At 45.5% G+C, this 24917-nt stretch overlaps 1 protein-coding gene across 1 annotated transcript in view; it reads left to right on the plus strand.

Annotated features, from left to right (window-relative positions):
* Nucleotides 1-8456: 8456 nt before the first annotated feature.
* SIAH3 (siah E3 ubiquitin protein ligase family member 3) overlaps nt 8457-24917 on the plus strand; it is a 40532-nt gene continuing 24071 nt past the window's right edge. The window contains exon 1 of the mRNA XM_056495551.1: nt 8457-8787. Within this exon, the coding sequence (XP_056351526.1) occupies nt 8653-8787 (135 nt within the window). The 5' untranslated portion in view covers nt 8457-8652. The remainder of the gene's footprint in view (nt 8788-24917) is intronic.

Below are 24917 nucleotides of genomic sequence, written 5' to 3' on the forward strand. Positions count from 1 at the left end.
AAGGCCAGAGGTCAGGGCTCATCTGCTCACAGAGGCTTTCCCTGATTGAGGGCGACAGGGCAGGGGAAAGGGGCAGAGCTGCAGGGGCTTGAGGAGCAGGTTGGTGTCTGCTGGCTAATTACTGGCAAGAGATCTGCAGGAGGTCAAGACAGAGCCAGGATAGTCTTGAGAACTTGCGTTAGGGTTTTGTGTTGAGCCACCTGGATGCTCAGTTTTACTGAGGGTTTTGATTTCTGGTAAGAAAAGCAGCTGAAGCGCTGAGTCCCCAAAGAAAGGAAATCAGGCTTTGAATTACTGCCTGAGTGTGGTGTGCCATGAGGAATAACACACATAGCTCTTGTCCCAGTGCTCCTGCACACAGATCACACTGGGAAGGCTCCCTCAGCTGTTTCTGCCAGCAGAGGGAAGTTTGCACATCGAGACATTTCACTCGAAGGAGTCGCTCTGCTGGAAAAGCCTTGGAGAGCAGGCTCTGGGAATCCTCCTCCAGCAGAAAGCAGCAGAGCCATACCCCAGGCTGGGAGCTTTCAGCCTGGGTGTCTGCTGGCTGCCCAAGGCCAGGCTCTGCTCACCCCTGGGGAGCTGGCTGTGTCACAGCCAGGAGCGCGTGCTGCGCTGACAGTATCGCCCTCGGTTTCAATGAGCATCCAAAAGCATTCCAGGGAGGAGGTGGCTGTATCCCCAGGGATGATAACTGATCACATTGTGAAAAACATCCGTTGTTCTCTGGAAAACAGAGCCACCATCAAGACATTATGCAATTAGGACCAGTGCCCCTTAAAATTATTATTGTCCACTAAAAGATGTTGTTACTATTGGTGGGGAAGTGGCTGCAGGAGCAGTCCACTTGACAATTGTGTCTGACAGCATGGGGCAGAAGCACCTGTTTATTGACTATATAAATCAAATTAATTTAGTTAAATTTACAAACACAGGAAGAAAAGCAATAAGGTCTGTCATGTGGCTGTGCCCCAAACCAGGCAACACTGTCAGTATTGAAACTGCTCTCCCCAGGGAAACCAAGAATGTGATGTGGCTGCAAGTATTCATTTGGTTGTTGTCATTTCCAGTGCTACATATTTTAAATTTACTTCAAGCACTGTTGAAAGCCTATAATGGTGAGGAATTACCTGCCCACAGGGACTCTGGGTGACATGCCCACCAGCACAAAGGGAAGTTGTGCTGTCTTGCTCCACAGAAATAGTGAATTAAGGGTTTATAAGCAAGTTTAATAACTCCAGATATATCTCCTGCTACCACACAAGGAAAGTGAATTATTTATAGGCAGAATTCCTGCCCCCCTAACTCCCATCTTCTGCCTCTCTCCACTGCTTTACCAACATCCTTTGCCCTGTCCATGATTCCAGCCATGCCCAAAGCACAGCACAGCATTGCTCTTTCCCCTGGGATGCAAAGCAGAGGTAAAAAGAGGTCATCTTTGGAAAACCCTCCCCAGCATTTCCCTCTGTGGCATTTGCTACGTTATCCAAGGCCAGATGGGCTGTGTGTTGTGGATCCTGGACACCTCAGCCTGTGGATGACTTGTGAGATGCTGATCCAGGAGCACAGGAAGACACAGTCCCTGCAGGATGTAGCTCAGAGGAAGCTGGGTGGCTTTCACTGTCCTGGGTGATGGCAGTTACTGGTCTGCTTCATCTCCATTCAGCATAATCACAAGGGAATATTGACCTGAAGGACAGATCCAGAATTTATTTCAGAGGGGAGCCACCTTGGTTTTTTCCTCCTAAGATTATCCTGAGGGTGAAATAAATAGTCTTAGAGTGAAATTTTGCCATTAGATAGCTGCCTACAGATGCCACTGGTTTCATGGGAGCACCACATGTGAGCACAGGAAGAGGATCTGGTCCTCCATGTGAGGCCCTTCTTCTTCAGTATCTTTTTTTTGTGAACAGTTTCTGGGTAGATGAGTCCCTGCAGCATCTCTGACCTCTGTGGGCTCAACCTAAGCTATCTGTAGGCTGGAAAAATGCCACCAGCTGCCAGGATGCCTTTGGTACTTGTGCAGATGTGAAAGGACACATTCCAAGCAAGCTGTTCCTGGGTGCAGCTCGTGCAGGATGGGCACTTCTGGTGACATGCTGGGACATGGCAATCATCTTAACAGCACTTGGCACTGAGCACTGCCTCTCATGCTCATTGCTCCCCAGTCTCTGTGCCATTAGCTAATTGAGCTTTGCAGCAAAGCCTCAGAAACACTGGCTTTGGCAGGCACATTTTTCAAATTACTAAATACAGATTTGGAAAGGCTGCATGTGCCTCTTGGCCAGTGTCATCTGTGGATCTGTGAGCAGGATGCTGGTGAGACCCTCTGATAGCAAAGGTGGCCCCTGGTCTCACCAGCACCACAAGGGAAGATACTGCTGTAATCTGTCCTAGAGACTGGCATGAAAAGTGGTTTGAAATTTAGACACTTGTCCAACCATTCCCAGCCTGAATAATTTGTCATTCTTTTGGCCCAGAAGAGCAGGGACTCAGCATTCTGTCTTGCTGTTTGGATGCAGCCCTCCACCTCTTTTTCTCCATGCCCTTCTCCTTAGTGGGGGAGTCAGGAGCAGCAGTGCCTGGTCCATCAGGGCTCCAGGAGAAGCAGCCTCGTCCATCCATCACTCCTGGCTCCAGGAGATTCTCTCTCCAGCAGAGGGTGGCTGAGGCAGGCCCAGGGCTGCTGGAGCCTCCTCTGAGCTGTTAGGCTGGCAATTGAGAGCAATAGGTCTTTATGGTAATGGGGGCACCAGGCAAGCGCTGTGAATAGGAAATGATGGCAGCTGCTTCATCCAGGAACAGCAGGAAAATGTGAAGTGCCTTTATTGAGCTGCTGGCTTGCTGGTGAGAGTTAGAGGAGGTGCTCTCTCGGGTATAACATTTGCAGAGAAGTGGCATGAGATACTGCCATAAACTCCCCCGTTAATAAGCGAGCAGAGGAAGGCAGAGAATACCTAATGCAGCTGTGTGAAAGGACAAAATTAAGATTGTAGAAGCAGCAACATTTTTCCCTCGGCAGCAGATGTACCCCAAGGAGAAATGAAGAATTTCCCTCTTGACCCAACAACGAGGAAACTCATGTAGTGCTAATATTAATATAGGAAGGATGGCTTTGAAAGGAATAAAAGAAAAACACATCTTGCTATGTCAGTGCTCTCCAATACCAGCGAGAAATCTGAGTTTCTGTGGAAGGAAAGATTACCAGGGAGCAGACCAGCTCAGCAGCTGTGCAGTGATGATGCTCTGCAGGTGGCCAAGGGGTGCAGAAATGACTTTTGCTCTGTGACAGATGGGGGAGACGTGGCCCAAGTGTGTAAAACATGGCAGCATGCATCCCCAGTTATTCCAGTGATGGTGTTGGATTGCAGTGCTGAAAAGCAGCTCTGAGGGCAGTGACCCTGCTCAGAAGGAGCAGAACGGCTCAGGAAATACTGGGAAGAACCTCAGAACTGCAAAATTGGTTACAGTTCAGCAAATTCTCTTTTCTCCCAAATTTTGTAAGATTGTCTGTGGCATTTATCACTGATATCTTAATTGGTGTGATATTTAGCTGCTTAAAAGGCTGCTTTTGATAATTCTTGCCCAATGAAAGCTGTTCTTCTGAGAAAAGAAAAACTGTTGAGGCATTTAGGATCAGTTTCTGCTTAAAGCGTGCATACAATTCCAGTGTAGCTATTGCTTATGTCAATGAATGGAGTCAAAATGGATTTCTGAAAACCTATTTGACAAAATAATTCACCACAGATAAAGAACTTTGGTAAAGCAACCACCTTCTGACAACACTATGCTTTTGAAAAAAGACAGATGTTTATTAAATAACAGGAAAAAAATCTGCTTATATTCTCACCTCCCTTCACTGTAGTCACCCAAGAAGATGAGAGGAGGGAGTACCACCCTCCATTTTTGGGGGAGATCTGTGATTCTCCTCCATGCTCACAGGCAGCTCTGGCTTCCTTGTAGCTGCACTGGTGTTAAATCTGCCCTGCAAGCAAAGTGGAGGTGTGGAATTGAGACCCAAAGGAGTGGACAGGTCATGCTTGTAACCAGAGCACCCTGATGTCTCTTTGTTCTGTACTCATTGATGGTGAGAAGCAGATCAGGGTCAAGAAGAGAGGAGGAGGAGGTAGAGAAAATGCACAGAGAAGCTGCAAGAGTGACGTGACCTTGGGCAAGAAAAGTGCTTTGCAAAAGAAACACTACCTGTCTATTGGGTTTGGTGGAGGAGTTTTGGGCAAAAACTGGGTCTTCACATGGAGAAAGTCTGTGATGGCAGAGACTGTCCCAGCTCGGTGAGGGAAAGCACAATGACTTTCTGAATTCAGAAGCTCACGCAGGAAAATTATTCAGTCTGAAAATATGATAAAAACACTAGTGGTGAAGATAAATAATCTTTGCAAGAACTTAGCAGGAGATACTACTGTTCTCCATCATGGGAATCTTCAAAGCCAGGCTTGTTGGAAAGAATGGGCTACAATTAAAGCACAAAGCAGTCAGTGTGAAGTGACACATGCTTTACAGGGGCCAGGCTGCAACCCTTGTTCCAGTTGTAAAAGTTGTTGCTGCTTCTAAAAGGCTCTGATTCCCTATGGGTGTGCCCTTCAATGCCCCAAGATGACAGCTGTAGGTGCTTAGGGAATACCAGGAGAATGGGCATCAGGTGGTGATCCCTGTCCATGAGTCCACTCAAAATGCCATCTCCTGTAGTCACTGCAGAGGACAGGGTGCTGGGCTGGAGGGGTCATTGCACTGAGCTAGTGAGACTTTTTATATGTTCTTGCCTAAAAAACCACAGGAAAATGATAACAGTGCAAACACCTGTCTCAAAACCTGCTGTGAGAGCCAGGAGAGCACATGAAGCTTTGTACATTGTTTGTATCCAAAGGATGCACAAAACTGCCTGATGTCCCAGCCAGGTGGCAGGTTAGGTTGGCCTGGTTCATTTCTCAGGGAAATACAAAGAGTGGAGCCAGAGGACATCCTGCATCAGCCAGCCTTGCCAGAAATCCTACCAGCACTCAGAAACATGGGCAGGCTGGCAAGGGGCCTTGAATGGACACTCGTGATACCCTGAGCAGCATCGGCTCTCCTGTCCTTGGGATGAAGACTAGTGCTGATGCTGTCCATGACAGGTTAGGTTTCCCTATGGCTGCTGAAGAGAGAGAGAGCAGCATGTAGGAAGGTCACACCCAGAAGTCCAGGGTTAGAAAGACAAGCAAATCTGGTTGAAACCCAAAATCTCATGTTGGGTTTGGATGGAGCAATGCATCATCTCCCAGGCCATCATCCTGCCAAGTCACACAGTGCCTGGACACCTGAGATTTCCCATGAGCATTCTCCTTCCACCTTGGCAACTCAGACTGAGAAACTGGAAAGCTATTGCTGCTGCAGCTGGTTTTTGTGTCTGGCTGATCCCATTATCATGCAAACCTGACACAGCTGCAGCAGCAGCTCAGTGGCTGGAGCATTATAATCCCATGTGTGTTACAGTGATGCCACTTGAGCTGCTAATTTGGCAAAATCTGGATCCTAAACTCATGGACTTGTGCCACTTCCCACTTGTCTGTCACAGAACGAACCATCTTGGAAATAATGGCTGCAGTCAGCAGAAATTTGCAACCAGCAGTGAAATGGAATTCACCAAATGCCCCTTGCAGGAACTTGTTTCTTCTCTCTCTGTATGGTTGCATCCATACAGCAAAATAATGATATTAAGGACCTGCTCCATGGTGTGAGGCCAGGTGGGGCAGCAGAACTTGGATTTCTAAGCCTGGATGAGACCACTGTGAACTCAAATTTATGGAGTTATGCAGGTCCAGAGCCTCTGTGTGCAAAAGCAGAAGGAACTGGATCCACACCCAGATACCAGATGATGCTGCTGATCCTCTGTTTGCAGGAGAAGCTGGGTGCACAGCCAGCTGCTGTGTTTTAGAGGGTGTAGGGTCCCTCATCAAGCAGGTGCTAAAAGTCCTGTGTTGAAATGTAGTAAACAGGTGCTGTATATGGGGATCTCTGGACAAAATATGGGCAGTAAAATATTTTCCAGATGTGCCACCATGAATGTGAGCTCATGCATTGGACACAAGTTACCTTCAGATGCACTGAATGCTCACTTTCATCCTTCCCCACAGACATTGGTGGCAGACAGATGCTCCTCAGAAGGTCACATGTGACAAGTATGATGGGCATAGATGCACACAGGGATTTGGGCACTGCCAAGGTCCCTCACCCATCCTTGAACATGGTCCATTTTTTGGAGAATGACAGTCCTTTTTGCATACCAGCCCAGAGGCATGAACACATTTTCAGGTTGAAGACAATCCTATGTGCTTGTGGGATCAGGGATACCTCTCCTGCCAACCCTGGAAGGCAGCTGGGTCTCAGGGGGGTGGATCACAGAATTGCTAGAGCCCTGATGTTATCAGGACTGCAGGAATGGGGGGTTCCATCTCTGCTGCCCATGAATAGGGTGGTGCTCCCCAAGTCTAGGCACTTAGCCAATAATCAAACAGAAATGATCTCCAGGGATTCAGGTGGCAATAACCAGTGTAAATAGCAAGGACCTTTAGGTCATTTATGGCTTTGATGGCAGAATACTTGCACAGATAACTTGCAGACTGAAATTTCCTAGTATCAAGAATTTGTGCAACTACTAAGTACAAATCAGGAAAAAACAAATAATAAACTGCTGGAGGCTCACAGTTACTTTGGGAACAGAGAGAAAAAGAATACATTTAAGCAAATCGATTCACTCACTTGTCCTCAAGTCTGTCTGAAAATATTCTCAAAGTGTCATTCAGCACTGCAAAAATTATCTGCTGTTCTCATTTGCAACCAAATGTTGGGAACTGAGGGATACATATTCCATATTCCTCCCATCCTTAACGTTTTTTTGGGGGTTGTGTAATCAGCTGTTCCAGCATTCACAATTTTCACTTATTTATCTACTCGGGCCTCTTTCTTTTTTTTTTTTTTTTCCTTTCATGCACAGCCTCTCTGCAGTCTGGCAGAGCCAGGATTGCAGTATTGATTTAGGAAGAGGCAGTTGTGACAATACAGTCCCAGGCTAATTCCCGTGCTGTACAGGGCCTGCTCTGTCCACAGCAGCAGCCTCACCCCCAGCATGGGGCTCACTTTTAAAAAGAAAGGAAAAAAAAAAAAAGAAAGAAAAGCTACTTTTCTCTGTTCTGCTTTGAAGGGAAAAAGGATTACCAAGGCTAAATAAGCCATCTGAGTACTTAGCTAGCAAGCCTAAATAGCACCCTGATAGGAAGTTCTGGCAGACAGCTAATTAAATTAGCTCTCTTTGATTTATTAACAAGCAGAGCAACATATCACATAGGATTGTCCCATGAAATGAATGTGCTTTCTGATTCCCTCAGCTGTTTCAGTGCAGTCACCTCCCAGAAAACCTGGTTACAGGGACTCAAGTTTAATGAGACTCAATGGCTCGAGAAGGATCCCTGCCCAGCAGCAGAGATATGCACTGGTAATAATACCTAAAAGCATGTTTATTTTCGTTGCACTTCCCTAATTCCTTTTTAATGCCTAGGACTATCTAATGGCTAATTCGTAATTTCCTGCTCACTGATATGCAGATGAATGACAAGGAAAAGCCTCCTGCATGTTTAATTATTCTGTTGATTTGAAAGCCACTTTTCCCTCAGTGCAAGTTTCTCTGTGTGTGTGTGCTCTCATGCATCACGTATTTCATTATTTTTAGAAGCGTGCTCTGTGCCTTTTTATGCTCCCATAGTTCCAGCATCTAGTAATTACCATGTTTTGTGTCCAACAGACCTGATCCACCAGCAAGTGTAAATCAGGAAAACATTGCTGTCTCTAAATGGAGTTATTCCAAGTTACACCAGACCTGAGACCTGACCTCTCTTATTTTCAGTGATGGGAAAAATGTTATTTGTGTGCTGGAACTCTTGTGAAGTAGCAGCATATAAAATTTAGAAAACTTGAGAGCAGTGAAAATCCAAATTGAAGCCTGTGAATGCACAGACGAGAATCTATTTATGTAGCAAGCTCTACTTCTGCTTAACCCCTGCAAGGAGCTGTAACTCTCCTTGCATATTTGATTTTACTCCCTCAGTAAAGCATAGTCTGCTTAACCTATTTTTGCTACTTTCCAACAGTTTCACCGGAGGGGTTCTTCCTTATGCCTTACACGGAGCTTTGCTATCTGAGCGCTCCTTTGTTAAATTAAGGCAATTAATAAATGGAGATGTTAAGCAATCAATTTTGCCCGCATATCTCCACAGCCTCACGTATGACTGGCTGTAATCATAAGATAAATGCAATGTGCTGATGTATGGTAATGTTCAATAATACATTCTCCACCAGGCTCAATTCATCAGGGAGTTTCTGGAGGGGAGGCATTTGTTATTGGCTGTCTCCGGACCTCAAGGATAACATTCCTGTCCTTTCCATTGGCCGCCCCGCTGCTGCAAGCCTCTTCCCGTCTTATTTTGATGATGAATATGAAGGCATGCTAAGCTGTGCCGGAGAGGAGCTCTCGCTGCCTACACTCCCAGCCCGGGCTCAAGGACTCCAGAGCTCCCAGCTGCTTCCCTGCCCACTGCCAGCAGCAGCACAGCAGCAGCAGCAGCAGCAGCAGCAGCAGCAGCAGCAACGCCAAAAGTTGTGATGCTTTTCTTCACCCAGTGCTTTGGGGCTGTGTTAGATCTCATTCACCTGCGGTTTCAGCACTACAAGGCAAAGAGGGTTTTCTCAGCTGCCGGGCAACTTGTCTGTGTCGTCAACCCAACGCATAGCCTCAAGGTGAGTTAAAAATATATTTGCTTCTTCTAACATCTCCTCATCTTCCCCACCACCGGCACCCGTGATTCCCCACAGGGAAGGAGATTATGGTCTGGCAGCAAGGGGAGAGTGCTGTTAACATATTGCAGCAGAGAGGATGTTTGCATTGTTTGAATGCATGATTCCCTCTGGAGCAAAGGAAAAGCAACCCCCTGCTCCGAGCGATCGTGGGAAGTCGCGGCTCCCCCTCCCCAAAGTTTCCTCTTCCTTTTCACCCACATAATGAGCATGCATGTTGCAAGCGTTTGGTAAAAATGATTGGAAAAGTTAGTTGGATGAATCAACATCCCTTTTTAGTACAAGGATGCTGTGTGGTCTCCCAGGCTGACACCCCAGCACAGAGGGATGCTGCCAGGCAGTGGGGAATAGGAAGAGGGGGGTGGCACAGAGGGATCTCCTCTGCTGTTTTTTGCTCTTTCAGGGAAAAAACGGCTGCTTCTCTCTCCTGGGGACATTCCTCTGGCACTGAAACTGTCCTTAAGCTGTTGCAAGGTGAATCTATTTTAGGAGGGAGAACACATTTGCTTTAATTCAAAACTATTTATAGTCCCCATAAAAATATTTCTTTTACTTGCACAGTTCTGAATTTTCACTGACAAAGTGTCAACAGCTCCATCTATACCACAGCCTTCATGTTTGTAGTAGAGAAGGAGCAGCAGGGGGAGAAAGCAATCAGGAGGCTTTAATTACTTTATCACGCTAGTGAATGACCAACTTTAATGAAGTGGCTTCTGTTCTGTGAGAAGTCCTTGCTGACCTGACTTGAGAGGTAGCTCTGCTGTCCTGGTGCAAGCTTAGAAATCAATTTAATTCAGGACAAGTTATTTTTGGCTCTACAAGGGTCCCTGTGAGGTACTTGGAGGGGTTGCAGGAAGCATCTTTCCTGAGCTCCTGGTCCCTGGGATGTCCATTGATGCAATAAATCCCTCTTCAGAACAGCATCACCTCACAAAAAAAGGGCATGTTTCCCACAGACATCCTTCCCGTCTCAGGCTGTGCTCAGGCAGCAAAAGATTGTTTCTAGCAGGGTGCTGGCTCCAGGAGGATTTTCCTGCAAGGCTGGGGCAGCACTCCCAGAGGATGAACAGCTTGGGTGCAGGCTCTCCTCTCCCAGCACCACTCTCCTCACAAGATAGGTTAAAAACACACAGCCCTGTCATTATCTGAAAGGGACCGGTTGTCTGAATGGGTGAAAAAATTAGCTGCATTCCTAAGTGCATGGGGAGATTTTGTAAGTGAATTCTTCTGTGCTTAATCCTTTTATGTGACAGTCTCCTGTTACTTTCATCTATAATTTTAATAATTAAAAAAAAAAAAAAAAAGTGAGCAGAAAAAGTCTGTCAACACACAAGAGGTCCCAACACAATTTCAGTGCCAGTGGAGCTGTGTGATAAGGTCCTGTAAGCACACAGCGGGGTCACTATTGCTCCACTGTTACCTAAGACTAGACCCAAGTTTATCATTTCAGGTCCTGCTGAGTGCAGGTTTGCTATTGCAGGAGCTGCAGCTGTGATAAACACATAGGGCATTCCATTTTGCTAAAATCCCCCATGGCCAAGCTCTTCACTGCTCAGACCTAAATCCCGGCAGAAAGAGGAACAATCTCAGTACAGCCTTGGCAGCATTTGGAAGCAAATTCTCTTGGAAACAAACAGGGCACTCTAGGAAAAGGTCTGGTGTGTCAGTGGAGCCCCAGAAGTATTCTCTAGACTTGGCTGGGAATTGCTCCCCTGATAAGGCTGCACTGGGAACCCAGCAGCACAGGTGTCTCACAGGAGCCTGTTGAGACACTGAAGATGAACAAGCTGATGAGAAACCCTCTGCTCTGATAAACCCCTCTGGCTGTAGAGTCAAACGTGCTGTGCAAGTGCTCCCAGGTTGCCCAGCTCACAACCAGACACAGAAATATGGGGGGCTTTAGCTGTGATGTGCTCCCCAGGTGTTCAGCTTCCCTCCAGCTGCGTAAGGAACACGTCACCACTTTGTGGCAGCATCCAGAGGAGATGTGGGGATCAGGTCCCTTTGTGCCCAGTTAAACCAATAGTTGTTCACACACAGCAGCCTGTGGAACAACTGGAGCCTGCTGGCTCCGGGCAAGCAGGACACCTTGTCCAAAACCTGCTTCTCAGGGTGCCAGTTTCTCCCCCAGGCATGCACAGGGAGGCTGTTGTTGCTCCCAAAAGGCATTTAAGGGACCATGGAATATGAAAGGGCCAAACTTACTCCTCTGGTGGGTTACAGTATTATTATTACTTCAATGTTTCTTAGTCTACTATTTCTAGCTGGGTCTTTTCAACTGCAGCATTTTGTTGACAGCACCCAAATCTATCTTAACAATTGACAAGTGGAGTGAAAACTGTATTAAGGTTCACAGTCGATGAATACAAACCTGCTAGGAAACAAGGGCTAGGAGCAATGTCATTTCTCTCCCTTTTCTTTAAGGCTTAAATATTGTGCTTACTCCAAAATTGTAAGCCCTTTGCAAAGGGATTACTTTATTCTTTATCTCCACACTGCTAGTGCAAGGGGGCTCCTGGCTGATTGGTGCAAATGATAAATGACAGGCATAACACTCTGGTGTGATTATGCACGTTGACATCCTTCACACGGCTCAGGTCTTCAATCAGTGCCAATGCACATAACTTCATTAAAGTCAATTGCTGCAGGACCTCCATTTTCACTCCTTCCACCCAAGGGAGTGCTCAGGGATGGTGCTGGGATTCAGCCCACACAGGGGAATGCATGGCTGGTGTGTGTGTGTGTGTCAGAGACGTGGCATCACAGAAAGCACTCAGTGAGCAGCAGGGGACAGGGGAGACCTGGTACCCTCCAGGGAAGGTTGCACCAATTTCTGCAGTCACAGACCCACAGCCAGACCAAGGGGTCACTCCTGTAAAGTTACGCCAGAGCACTGCCATCATCATCATCATCACAGCCTGCATGACAATGACCAGAGCCTGTCACTTTCCTCTTCTTTTAGGAGAGATCCAGAGATTGGTAGAGAAGCACACACTTAGAGAGAAACTTGCATATTTATTCCCACTGAAAGGCTCATTAATTGGGAAGGCTGATGAACATGTCTGTGTTTCTTAAAGGGCAAGATGGTAAAAGTGTCAGCACACACACCTCTATTGATCTGCTGCTATTTTCCCTGCACTCGACAGGCTGACATGGGTGACTCTAAGAAGGAAAGACAATTTTGTAGCTGTTCCCCTCTGTTTTGTTGGTTTGGCAGGAGTATCAATGGGAGAGGGTGTTTGTTTTGGAGCCTTTGTCCTTCTTGCTGCTTTCTACTCTTTTGTCCTCCTACAGAGCTTTCCCAGACATAGCAGTGTCTCACAACACAGTGCTATACTGGGATCAAAATTCACTTGCCAAGCAGAGAAAACCACTTACTTACCACACTTCTATAGGTCACCTTCATCCTCAACTATATTATACCCATTACTTTGTAACATGTCTTCTTTCAAGCATGTGGTCAACCTGACATCTTCCCTTGGAGAGGCACAGCTGGGCAGCAGAGCTCTCTAGCCAAGTGGCTGCTCCCTCCAAAGCTGTACCAATTAAAGGAGCAACACTTATGCTGCTGGCTGCAGGTCCCAGCATGCAGGGAAAGTTTAAAGGTCCTCCACTTGCATGGAAGAAATGGGCAGGCTTTTCTGATCCTGCAGAGGTGAGGCTCAGTGAATTCCTGTACATTTTTCCCCCCTGTCAATAACAATTCTCCCCAGAATTGCTAACTAGAAAGAAGGTGAAGTTGGGGGGGTACCCTCACTCCTTAGCATCAGTCCCTGTCACAATAGCCAGCCTCACATAGCAGGAGACAGCAGTGCAACCACATTCCAGACAGGTGCTGATGCTTCATGAGATGCTGCATATGGCTGGGTAAAACAGATCTTCTTCATTCAAGGAGTTACTAGCTTTTTACACACAATTTTTAACTCTTTGGGGAAGGTGAAAGCTGTTCCTTTAAATATTAAAAAAGTGTGTTTACAATAGTCTTGTAAAAAACACCAGTCTTCACCTCTGTGGGACTTCAAGGAACTTGCTGAATTACAAAAAAAGAATATTCAAACAAGTTCATAAAAAAGAGTAATCTTATATTCTAAAAGGGTTTATAGGTCCAAGCTGTCCTTCAGCTAGTTTTTAAAGCAACAAGCAAATCTGCTCTGACTTAGAGAAGGGATTTGAATCTTGTTATAACAGTTTTTCTCTGCACTCAGTGGCCAGCCAAATAGCCTTGTAATCCACTTTATACCCAGGAGGATTTAAGTGCTAGGGTGCATTACACCCCCAGGAAATCTATTTATTTGCTGTAAGAGAGGACAGTGAGTCTGAAACCTGATCCAGATGTCCCCAGATGCCACTGTCTCAGCCCAGACAACCTCAAATCTCCCTTGCAGGGCTGTGATTTGGGGACAAAGTGACGTTTGGCCCAGTGACCAGCAGGATTGTGACAACTGTGGGGAGAGGACTGTGAAATGCTCTGCTACCTGCAAACCTGGGCTCCTGGCAAGGTGCCTATTTCCCAGCTGTGGGCTAGGGCTATGTGAGCACTGGGCACCTCAGATTTTAAACCCTTTTGAAGGGATGTGGATAGCAGCAGGCAGAGCTCTGTCACCCCTCCTTCAGCCCTGCCTCTATTTGAAGGGATTCCAGCTGACCCTGAGCACCCCAGCAGCCCCAGGTCTGCCCTGAGACGTGACTTTGAGGGCACCCTGCAGACAGGAGGCACAGCCCGCTCAGGCAGCTCTCCTGGGGGCTCTGCATTTGCAGGAACCCCTCTCTCCAGCAAGCCATTAGCCTTAAACCTGCCTTAAACCATTCACCTGCTTGACTGTGGACTACAGCAAAGGGCAGCACGAGCTTCACTCTGAGCTCACTGCAAAGCAGGACAGCTCTGAGCTTCTGCGTGGTCTCCCAGAATAGCAACCACAGTGTCTCCTTGGGAGATGGGGGAAAGAACCCTCACCTCTGAAATTTCTATGTTAATAGGGTTGGGCCTCCTTCTCCTCACCCCCCAGGCCAAACCCACTGCAGAAAGTTAATTACCATTTTTAACTGGTCCTGTGTGTCATGCTATAGCTCTGGAGGTGGGATAGAGTAGGCAAGCACTGTCCTTTCCTACCAACATTTGATTTTGAGAGTGAATTTGAGGCAACAGCACAAGGGGTAATGGTTTTAAGCTGAAGGAGGATCGATTTAGATTAGATATAACAAAGAAGTATTTTTATGATAAGGGTGGTGAAACACTGGCAGTTTTCCCAGAGAGGTGGTTTATGCTCTGTACCTGGAAACATTCAAGGTCAGGTTGGACAGGGCTCTGAGCAGCCTGATCCTGTTGAAGATGTCCCTGCTCATTGCAGTGGGGCTGAAGTAGATGGCCTTTAAAAGGTCCCTTCCAACTCAAACTATTCTAGGATTCTCTGATTCTGTGTTAAATCTGGCCTGGCTGTTGGACATTTGAAGTCAGATGTTATCAATGGAATTGTGCTGTTATTTTAATGTTAGAGAAATGTCTCTCCCCTTGACAGGGTGTTTGACAGCAGGGTGAGGAGTAGCCATCAGACACTGCCACATATTACTTTGTAATCCACCCACTCTGATACGGCTCAGTATATCAGGAATTTCTCAGTGCAGCCCTTTGGGTTAGAAATAATAGCCCAGGTAACTGTCTCAGGAGAAATACTGTCCCAAAGGAATTGCTGTGACTAACACAGAGGGTGCAGAAGAAAAAGGGGTGTTTTAATACAAGTCTTGATTACATGAAATCAGTGGCAAGGCCTCAGTCTGCTCCCCAGCACATCAAAGTCCCACTGAATAGGGTCCTGAAAGCCCCAGCTGCTAAAATGCCCTCAGTTAGGTTCCCAGACACCATGAATTTTGCCTCAAAGTTGGAATTTACAGAGAGTATCATTTTTAGTTTAACCATTAAGATTCTCCCCCGGTAGGGAATAACTCCCAGCATACACAGCTGGGTGACATTTAAAAGCTTCTTTTTTTTCCTGAGAAACAATCTGAGTTTCTTAAGTAATGCAAGAAATTGGGTTTAAAGGTAGTGCATGAGATCCCAAGAGCTCTGGTAAAATGAGGGAGAGGAGCTGGGGCTGCTGTGTCTGTGCCTGCCTTCCTAGGTGTCTCCTATGCTGTTTAAAAGCCCATAATTCTTGTTCTGGCTGGCTCAGAGTTGAGATTTCGTGTCTCTTTTGGCAACCCCAAAGTCTTCCCCTCACAACAGGAAATTGGCATCCCTCAGCTGAGTGCACAAGAGAGAAAAACTGAATCCTGCAATAATTTCACAGGGTGGCAGTAGGGGGAAGACAGTCTTTATGCAGTGTTACTGAGCTGAGCCACTTCAATTTCTGATGGAGCTTGGGGAAGCCTCTTGGGTCTAGCTGAACATGACAGCAACTTCCCAGCCCACCTCTGTATGATGTGGTGTACTTGGAAATAAAAAGCACAAATGTCCATCATTAAATGCCTTATCAGACTGCATTCTTTTTCTTTCTTTCCATAGCTTGCCTCTTTTTGTTGAGTATCTTTTCTTCTCTGCTCTTGCTCTTTTTCATGCTTCCCATTCCCTGCTGTACCAAAATCTTAAAGCAAAAGATTCTCCTCATCTGTCATTCAAAAACCTAATTTGGGGCTTTTCTTGCTCCTGCTGAAAGGAAACCATCACTAACTTCACTGCAACTTTGAATGTCTTACTTTCCTCCAAGCTGTTTCAGAAGAAATCAAAATCATTCAATCCTTGATGCCACCAATTTCGCTGTTGACAGATGAAGTTTCACTTTAACACCATCACGAGCAAGACCAGGAGAGCTACAAAAAGCAGTGAAACATTTTGTCACCAGCCCTGGGTGCAGCTGGCAAGGGAGCCAAGGGCTTTAGGTGCCTGCAAAATTAATTGCCACCCTGCACTGGACTGGAGCTCAAGCAAGCAGGTCCAACAAAGGAGCCACAGCCCTTGTTATCCACCCAGCATAGTGAGCCATGGAAATGATCCCACCAGCTCCCAAAAGAGAATATCTGCCCTGTGTTTTGGTGTGGCAAAGCAGACCCACTTTCAGCAGGGATTTAAGCTGGTGGTTTCATGTGCACACTGCCAAAGCAGACACACATCCCTTCTGCTTCCACGCTGCAAGGGCAGGCAGTGGGCAGGGCAGTGGCTCAGCTGTTTTTCAGAACCCCACACAAAGCTCTTACCCCTTGGGATTACTGAGGGCTGTGCTGAATGGAAAAATTTCACTTGTGCATGGAGATTTCCTGAACATTGCTCTGGGTGACCTGCTGCTAATAACCACCTGCAATGCTCCTGCTCAGCTCTCCCATTATCCATATCAGCATTATCCAAAGAGGAAAGAGCATCTTGGCATGGCCAATACATTTCCTGACACATGTGAAATGTACAATTTGAAGTACTTTTATTTATTTAGAGGCATTTCTGAGCATCTTATATAACATTAATGGATTTATCTTTAGCTCTCCCTTTTCATCTCAGCAATACCATGAAAGCATCACAGATGAGAACAGCAGAGACCTCTGAGTATTTTGTGTGTTTATTTTGGTGTTCTTTTTTCAAAAGACAGAAATGTTTGAAACAACTTTGGGAAGAAGTTAAACACTTATTTCCATACCAGATGCAGTGCTTTTGGTTCTAGTCTTTTTTTTTTCCAGAGTAATTTCATTCTGAACTGATCCAGCTGAAACCCTTTTTCACTTCCAGATTGGCCTCCTTAGTCAAAAATAAATAATTCAAACAGCTTTGGTATTTCACAATGGAAATATTAGGGTTCAGAGTAGCTGATGAAGTGCCTATCAGCTCCTAGTAAATGCATATCTGAGAAGAGAGACAGGTCCTTGTGAATATTTTAAACACAAGATCACACACTCTTTCCATGAAATGCCAGCTGAAATGTAAAGAGAAACAGAGAAATTGAGCATAAATAAGATAGAAAAACATTAAATTGGTAACATCTCCTTGTGCAGAACACAAATGCTATAGATGAGCAAGGAGGTGGATGCTGCAGAGCAGAAAACCACATCAGCAGAGGATGAAAATGTTCTTCCACTCCTGGGAACCACCGTGTGGGAAATAAGCAAAGTAATGAGTGTAAAACTGGAGTAAATGACCACCACACAGGGATTACATAGGGCAGCTGGGGTAAGGGGAGGGTCACAGTCACCTTCAGGCTTCGTGAAAAGGAGAGGCTGAAATGGAACAGCAGGATGGTGGCACTTACCCAGGCATTCTAAAAATTATCAAACCTGCTGGAGTTCAGCAGACATTCCCACCTCCTTAAAGGGTGCAGGGCAGACTGGAGACATCCTCCTCCTGAGTGCTGCATTGCAAGGTCTGCTCAGCTGAGGGCACCTGGTTGCACACAGGGATGTGCTATCTGTGCCGGCTGGACTCTCCTGTATGAAAAGGCACACCACAGGCCAGGGAAGCCCGGGGGATTCCAGGCTTAACTTCTGAAAGGAAGGCAGTACTGTGAGTTCCCTGCTTTTTCTGCCTGAGGGCTGAGGTTCTTTCTGTGGTGCAGCATCCTTCAGAGTCTAGGATCAGTGAGATTCCTCATTCTCAAAGAAAGACTGTTTTTCTTGCCACCAGCAATCAAGAAAGCTGGAATACTAGCTTGGGATGGATATGTCATTTTTGTCCAGCTGAAATTAAATTAAATGAACACCACTGATACCCTACAGTTCCTTTGACTCCTGCAAAAGAAAAATCAAGAAAGATAGTTGTGTCTTTAAGACAAATCCTAAAGTTTGGGCACAGTAACACCAAATATTATGTTTGCAGTTTAACACAGGTTCAGGTAAGACAATTTTCTTCCCACTCAAGACAAGAAAGCTTTTAGGGAGATTTCAGATGTAGTAAAAAAAGGTCTGACAACATAACTGCATGCTGAGAGCTTTCAATTTATTTCTACTAGAAAGAACTCATCACCAGGAAAAAAGTAGGGAATTACTTTTTGGACTAGTTGATGACAGAGAATTCCAGGCAAAGTGAGTGAAAAAAGCATGGATGTTATTACCTTTGCCAGGTAAGACAGAGAGAAAAAGGGCCCCTACCTGGTAGATAATCTGAACATGAGCTAGCAGTGTACCCCTTGGGCAAAGACCAGCCTCATCCTAAGCTGTGTTAGCACCTCTGTAAACCAGCTGAGTGCAGTTTGTGAGAGCTCACCCAGAGCTGCCCAGAACTCCTCTCCACCTGAATTGTTCTGACCCTGCAATACTCTATAAAAACAGAACTTGGTGAAAACAGGGGGTGCAACAGTATAAGGGCATCAAGAGCAATCTTTGAACATTTGCCTCAACAGTGACCAAACCAAAGTCGTATCAGAAAAATGTAGCTGAAAAGAAAGAAGAAGGCAGACAGAAAGTCATATGGGATGCACTTGGGAATCCAAGGTTCAGCACACCAGTGAAAAATTGTGGAGCTATGCCAGTTACACAACTATCTGGTAATTTAAATTCATCAGAAATGCAAATCCCAGAGACATCACCAGCTAATTAAATCAGTCTGGACTGGAAAGGAGGTCACTGTGGCAGAGGAGGAATGGCAAAAAGAATAAGACATACTCCAAAATATGCTTTGGGACAAGCACCCTTATTTGTAATTACAAGCAATACTAAATACATTCTGACACTGAGAAGACATTGTTCAACATCTACCAGAAAAGACTTTGCATCATGGCACAAGTGTAAATGTCTTCCTATAGAGTGCTGAGTGGAGAAAATGATACAGAGCAAGTCATATGGAGAAAATAATCCTCTTGCACAAATCTTCCTCTCATTCTCCTTATGGGGCGGCTTCCAGCAGAAAAAAATTTCCTGGGCTTACTCAATTAACTGCTTCATGATTACTTTCCCCCTATGGCAGAATCCCTGATGCTTCAGACCCACTTTTGGATGTGCAAGCTGAGTTAATTTGCTGTGCAAAGAGGCACAAAGCAGAGAGGTTACTTAGGCAGTGCTGTTTCTGTTTTCTGCCTGGATTCTGGGTCTGCTCACAGGCTCAGTGGAGTTTCTGTTTCTGTATCTGTTTGATCACTGGAAGCCACAGGTGTAGCACAGACTTAGGATGAGACAGCACTGCTAGAGGTGAGGAAATGCTGAGTTTTAGGCCATGTTTTGCTGTATGGAAGTCTGTGGGTGACCTGTGTTTTGTTGGGGGGCTTGGTTGGAGTAAAATATTGCCATTCCCCATGACTTCATTGGCTCCTTAAAAGCTGTCATAGCCCTGCTGCAGTGACAGCAGAGGGAGAAACAAAGCTTGGTCCTCAGGCCACCCCCAACCCATTTCACAGGTTTTTGTGGGTTTATTAAAATAGTTTGCATTTTTATGTCAGATAGAGAGACAGCTGAAATGCAGGCACATGTTCTCCTTTGCTGCCTTGGCAGTGGCTGTGTTGGTCCTGGAATCAGGAATGTCCGAGGCCACCATAGCTTCTCCATAAGGTTTCTGACAGGAGCCAAAGACACAGATCCTTCAAAAGTGTTTTGTTTCAGGTTTGTTGGCTTGGGAGATATGTTCACATCTTATTTTCTCTCCTCACATTTCTACAAAATAGTTGTGAGGTGGTCAGGGTATTGTCTGGCTCATTCAGTTTCCTCTCTGTCATCATTCTGGCAAATGCTTTTTGGGGATGTCTTTACCCCTGTTGAGCCAAGCAGTGTCCTGTATAAATACTTTCCTCAAGACATCAACTCAGGCTTAAACTTCTCATTATTTGTGCTTCAGAAAGTGGCTGAAAAGATAAGTTTATCACAGTCACACTCAGCAGAGTGCAAACTCAAAGAAGGCAGCAATGCAGCAGGAGCTCATTCCTCACAGATAGGTATGTGTCTACCTGCAGACAATCCATGGCTATGCCCAGATGCAAATACTTGCAGTAATTCACCAGCACTTCTTCTGGTTCCCCCCTGTACAGCCAAACCCTTTGTTCAATTACTGTTCCTGTCTGGAATCTCAAGGGTCTACATCACATAGGAAATTGTACAGCTTTAAAAGAAAATTGAACTTTTACTAAGTTTCTTCTGCCACAGGAAATATTTTAAAAAAGAGGCTCAAAAATATTAAGGTCGTGAATGGTTGCACAAACATAACCACTGATTTGTAAATAACAGATTATAAAGACTGAATTTTGTTTCAGGCTATTGGTAAAAGATGAAGGCACTATCAGAAAACAGATCTGAAAGCAGCCTAATCTCCTGAAGCTTCACAAGGCAACTGGAGATAATTTATACTTGCAGCTAAACATGAGCTTACTGGGGAGGTATCTCTCAATAATTTTTAAGCTTTTAATGATTTTTTTAATAATAAACCAGTGATTAGAAAAGAGCATCCCAGTTCACAGATAAATCCAGGCTGTGTCTGGATATTTTGCTTATTTGCTGCTTTAACTAAAGCAACTTCAATTTGCCAGTGGCCAATGAACAGCCTGTAGCAAGAGAGCTCAGTCTGATGAAGCAGATGTTGGGAAAGGGAAAACCTTTTCATTACTCACTCATAGGGAAAATCTGCCAAAAGCAGCCTTTCAGCATTTTTTGTAATGGCAAATTTTGCTTCTTGGCTTTTAGAAGAAACTTGCAGATCAAGTCGCTTCTGAGTTATTTTTTGTTGCAAAGGACCTTGAGGCTCTCTACAGGCAGGTCACACAGGGGGTTGCAGTCTCCTTCAGTCCTGGATGACCCCATAATTGCAGCTCAGGTGCTCCAGGAAGACCTGTGTCACTTTGTACTTGCAAACAGCTGTGTGTTAAAGTTGAGCAAAAATCTACCCCTCTGCAGCCAGGACAACTTATGTCTGTTTTTAGTGGATAATTTGTTTCCCTGGTGGGGAACAACCCTACATCTTGGTGGGCATCACCAAGATTTCCCCAAGACCCATCCATCTGCTCCTGAGTTCATGGGCAAAATCAGCCTGAGCTCCCTGGAGAGCCCTCAGGGATGACTGACCCAGTCTGGGCTCTGAGCCCAGCTTACAGTGACAGAGAGTTTGCTGTGCTTTCCTCTGTACCCAAAACTTCCTTTCTCCTCCATGTACAAACAGAGCCTTTGGGCACACCAACAGCCCTGACAGGATGTCTGTCTCCTGCCCCTCTAGGTCTTGGAGCTGGGGTGCAAGAATAGATGGAACAGAGAGGCAGCAGAGGCTGGAGATGAGCCAGGCTGAGCCCAGGGGATAAATGGATGCATCAGGCAGGTGCTGTGCCTGAGCTAATAAGCCCTGCAGGAGACAGGATCTGTTCAGCACAGCATCCTGCCAAGGCCTTGTGGTCTATCTGCCTCCAAACCTGCCAGCCCTATCCATGTGCTGCAGCACTCCATCGTGCTGCTGGAGCTGCAGGAGCCACCATCTAGCTGGGATGCTCTGCAGGAATCTGTCTCCTTGGTTTGTGTCTCTGTAAATTAGTGAGGGACAATATTCCCTCACATCACTTAAGGGATTTGGGGTGGAGCCAAAAGAGTTAAATCAGCTGGTGTAGGTTAATCTTCTGTGTGTGTGCAAAGGATCCATCTGCAAAACTGATGCTGTTGCCATAAATACTGTGAAGTTGCCAATCTTTTTGGTCTCAGTAAAGCCAAAGGATATGCTCTACTGACCTCACCACTGTAAACAGGTAAGCAACAAAATGAGGATGCTGAAGCTTAACTGTAACTATCTAAGTTTATAATTTTTTTACCTTAATCCCTTAATGATGATTACAATGTAAGTAGAAAATATAAAGCATTTTAGGAGCATTAAGTAATACTTAGAGGGCTCATTATTCCACCATTAATATGCAGCCACCACTGAGAAGGAAAAAAGCAATCATGCCACCTCAGCAATTCACAGTGTGCCATTGCTGCCTTCAGGAGAGGCAGAGGATGCCCCCTGACCTGGCACTGCAGGAGGAGGCAGAGGTGACAGAAAATGAGGGTCTGAAGTAGATGTCACCAGGCACACACAGCTCCCTAGCTTTCCCTGCCAGCATGCATTGAGGTTTGGGGGCAGATCTGTGCCAACAACTTGAATTTTTCCCCAGAGAAGAACAGCAAATTTGGCACCTTTTTCTTTCAGCTTCCAACCTGACTAAAACTTGGCCACCTATAGCTGAAGGTTGTGCTTTGGAAAAGTGTGTGTCAGTGCAGCAACCTCTGTGTCTGTCCCTGGCAAAGGCAGGAACAATCATAAATCATCTAGGCTTCACCACACCAATGACTTGATAAAAAAATAAATGTGTGGAAGTATTCACCAGCTTATCTTCACCAATAAATAAAAATGGTCTCCATCACATTGGGTTTTCTTGGTGGTTCCCTGTGCACAACAGTGAACTGCCTTGTTCAGTCCTAAGTACCAGCAGTTGCCAGACCTGAAGAAGTCTGTGTCTGCAGTGCAGCCTGGTCTTTAATTATGGGAAGGAGAGTTAATTCTCATACAATATGTCCAAATATCAAATGGAAAATAAAAAAAAAAAAAAAAACACAACAACTTGTCAGCTCAGTGATCTTCAGGAAGTCCTTAACTGGCAGAAATTTCAAGGGTGTGCTGTGCACTACCTTAGGACAGGGCCAAACAAAAATGGAGGGGCATCTACTATATACATAGTAGATGTACATGTACTAGACAGTCAAAGTCAAGATCTTCCTTTGTCTTGCCAGGGAATTTTCTTAATATCTGTCACCATAGCAAATGAGTAGTCAGGCTGTAGCTGTTCCATATGATATTTTTAAAATGTATTATCTTAATTTTCAGCATGCAAGATAAGGCTAAGGCTGACTGGGATGCACTACACTGCCATGGCCAGATCTCAAATGAGAGGTGGTTGCCCAAACTGTAAAGCAAGAGCAGCAAGCCTTTTGTTTTGATGGGCTTACCCCTCACACCCTGTCCCTAAGGTGAAGAAGAAAATAAATTAGTGTGCTCAAGGGGTAAATCCTTCTCTGGACAAAACCAGCAGGGGTGCAGGGCCCCCTAATATCTCAAGCCTGCCTCTGTGCTCTGTGGCTCACACATGGGTGCTACCCATGGTGGTAAGTGACCTGTGGTGTTCTGCAGTGTTGGCATCCACCCCAGGCATCATGGCCAGGGAACAGAGTGTGGACAGGTCATCTTCCAAACAGAACAGCCTGCTGCAGATCAGCCCCCTCCTTGCTGCTCTGTGCTGCCCTTGTTGCTAATGTGGGTGTGTCTTCTGTGCCTACATTAATCCAGGAGCTATTAGCTCCCAGAGAACCAATAAATGCCGCACCTTTATGGGATGCTCCTGATTTTCCAGAATTTTTATCTAAGCATAATCTATTGGTGCTATTTAATTATCATAAAGCAGCTGCCTTATAGCATCCCAAATACATCTATTTGCCTTAATCTTGCAGTATGATAATAACCAACAAATGATTTAAAACGTATTTACAGAGGGAAATGTCAGAGATGCATTATTTTTTCATGCCCAGTAAATGCATTCACAATAACCAATTTGGTATTTAATTAACTTGCTTATGAGCTCACCTATGAGAAATATTATTTGAGAGAACATGTTGGCTATGATGCTTAGGCAGGCTCTCAGAGGGAGAATGCACCAGCTGCTGGTCAGCAACAATTTTTTGCTTTATTATGTTGGGACATTTTGCTGTTTGTATGGGCTTAATGTAGTTATGGCTTTCACATCATTTCAAAGCTAAACTATTAAACATGCAGAAAATCAATATGTAATAGAAGAATGTTCATTAAGAGAACCATGAATCAACTCCTCTGTAGACAGAGCAGGTACCAAAAGCTTTCCTACAGCTGCTGGCCCATCATGATCAGAGGAGAGGGGATGGTTACCTTGAACAGACATTTCTGTGTTTCAGACCTGGATTAAGTAATACATACACACTATAAATATTAATTAGGAGGGGAATCTGCACCTATCAGGACCAAGCAACAGTGTGATCCTTCCAGTGCTCCTTCTGCAGTAACTCCCAGATGATGTGGAGATGGCACAAGTTAAATGGCTCTTCCACTTCTGCTCCTATTTGAAATTTCACTGACACAACACAGGGTAAAACTTTGGTGAGGGTACAGTGAAATCTTCTTGCCTCACAGACATAAATTCACATCCTTTAAAGCTAGAAAAGGCTCTTAGGGCAACCTAACCAGGCTAGTTGCACAAATTCAAAACCAGGGCTCCTCAGGAGCTCAAGGCCATAACTTCAGCTCCCAGATGTCTTTTAGAAAGTCCTCTGGTTTGGACACAATGACTTTAGTCAATAGAGATCACATGTTTATGTGCAAAATATGATAATTTTAGAAACGGTACTGTCAGCAGAAAAAAAAAAAAAAAAAAGGGGCTACATTCGATTGCCTTGGAAGGCTTTGGCAAAGCTTTTGGGAAGGCATTGTTCAGTGTTTTCCTGAATGCTAACAAAATAGCAGCAAAGTTTGTATCAATTTGGCACAGCTCTGCATTCCCTCCGTGCTCAGTACAGCAGCCTGCTCCCTCCAGAGCCCCTTTTCCCTGTGCTCTTCTCCCTACCAGCTCCTGCAGCTGCAGCTACAGCTCATCCTGCTGCTGGATCAGCACTTTCTGCCCTCTGAGGCTTTGTGAAAGTCACCCCAGCTTGCAAACCTCCTGAGTGATGCTTCAGCACTCTGCAAAAGCCAGCCATGCCTGCACACACCCCTCACCCACAGCAGAGCCCCAGCTCTCCCCACTGCAGCTGCAGCTTTCTGCCCCTGCCCCATTTTGCTGGATCGCCCCTTTATTTTCCCCCAGTCGCCTGCTGACCCATCCAGCTGGCTTCCCCCATCCAGGAGAGGGCAGGAGAAGCCCTGGTCACCCTAAATCATGGAGATCATCTGTGGGCTTTCTGCTCCTTCTCCCTGGCCTTACCAGCCTGGCAGAATTAAAATGCCTTAATGCTACCTCTCTTCTAATTAAGTAGTGAAGCTCTTGTTTCAGGGGACTGTACTAGATATTCTTGTACTTTTTTTTTTTTTTTTTTTTTTTTACCTGCAGTATAGAGTCTGTGGCTCACTGATCTGGAAAATATCGTGCTTGTCTTTGGCAAATAGCTTGGCTTCCATAAAGTGTCCCTCAAGTAGAAACTCCCAG

The sequence above is a fragment of the Oenanthe melanoleuca genome, chromosome 1 (genome assembly GCF_029582105.1).
Source record: "Oenanthe melanoleuca isolate GR-GAL-2019-014 chromosome 1, OMel1.0, whole genome shotgun sequence".
In the NCBI taxonomy this organism is placed as follows: domain Eukaryota; kingdom Metazoa; phylum Chordata; class Aves; order Passeriformes; family Muscicapidae; genus Oenanthe; species Oenanthe melanoleuca.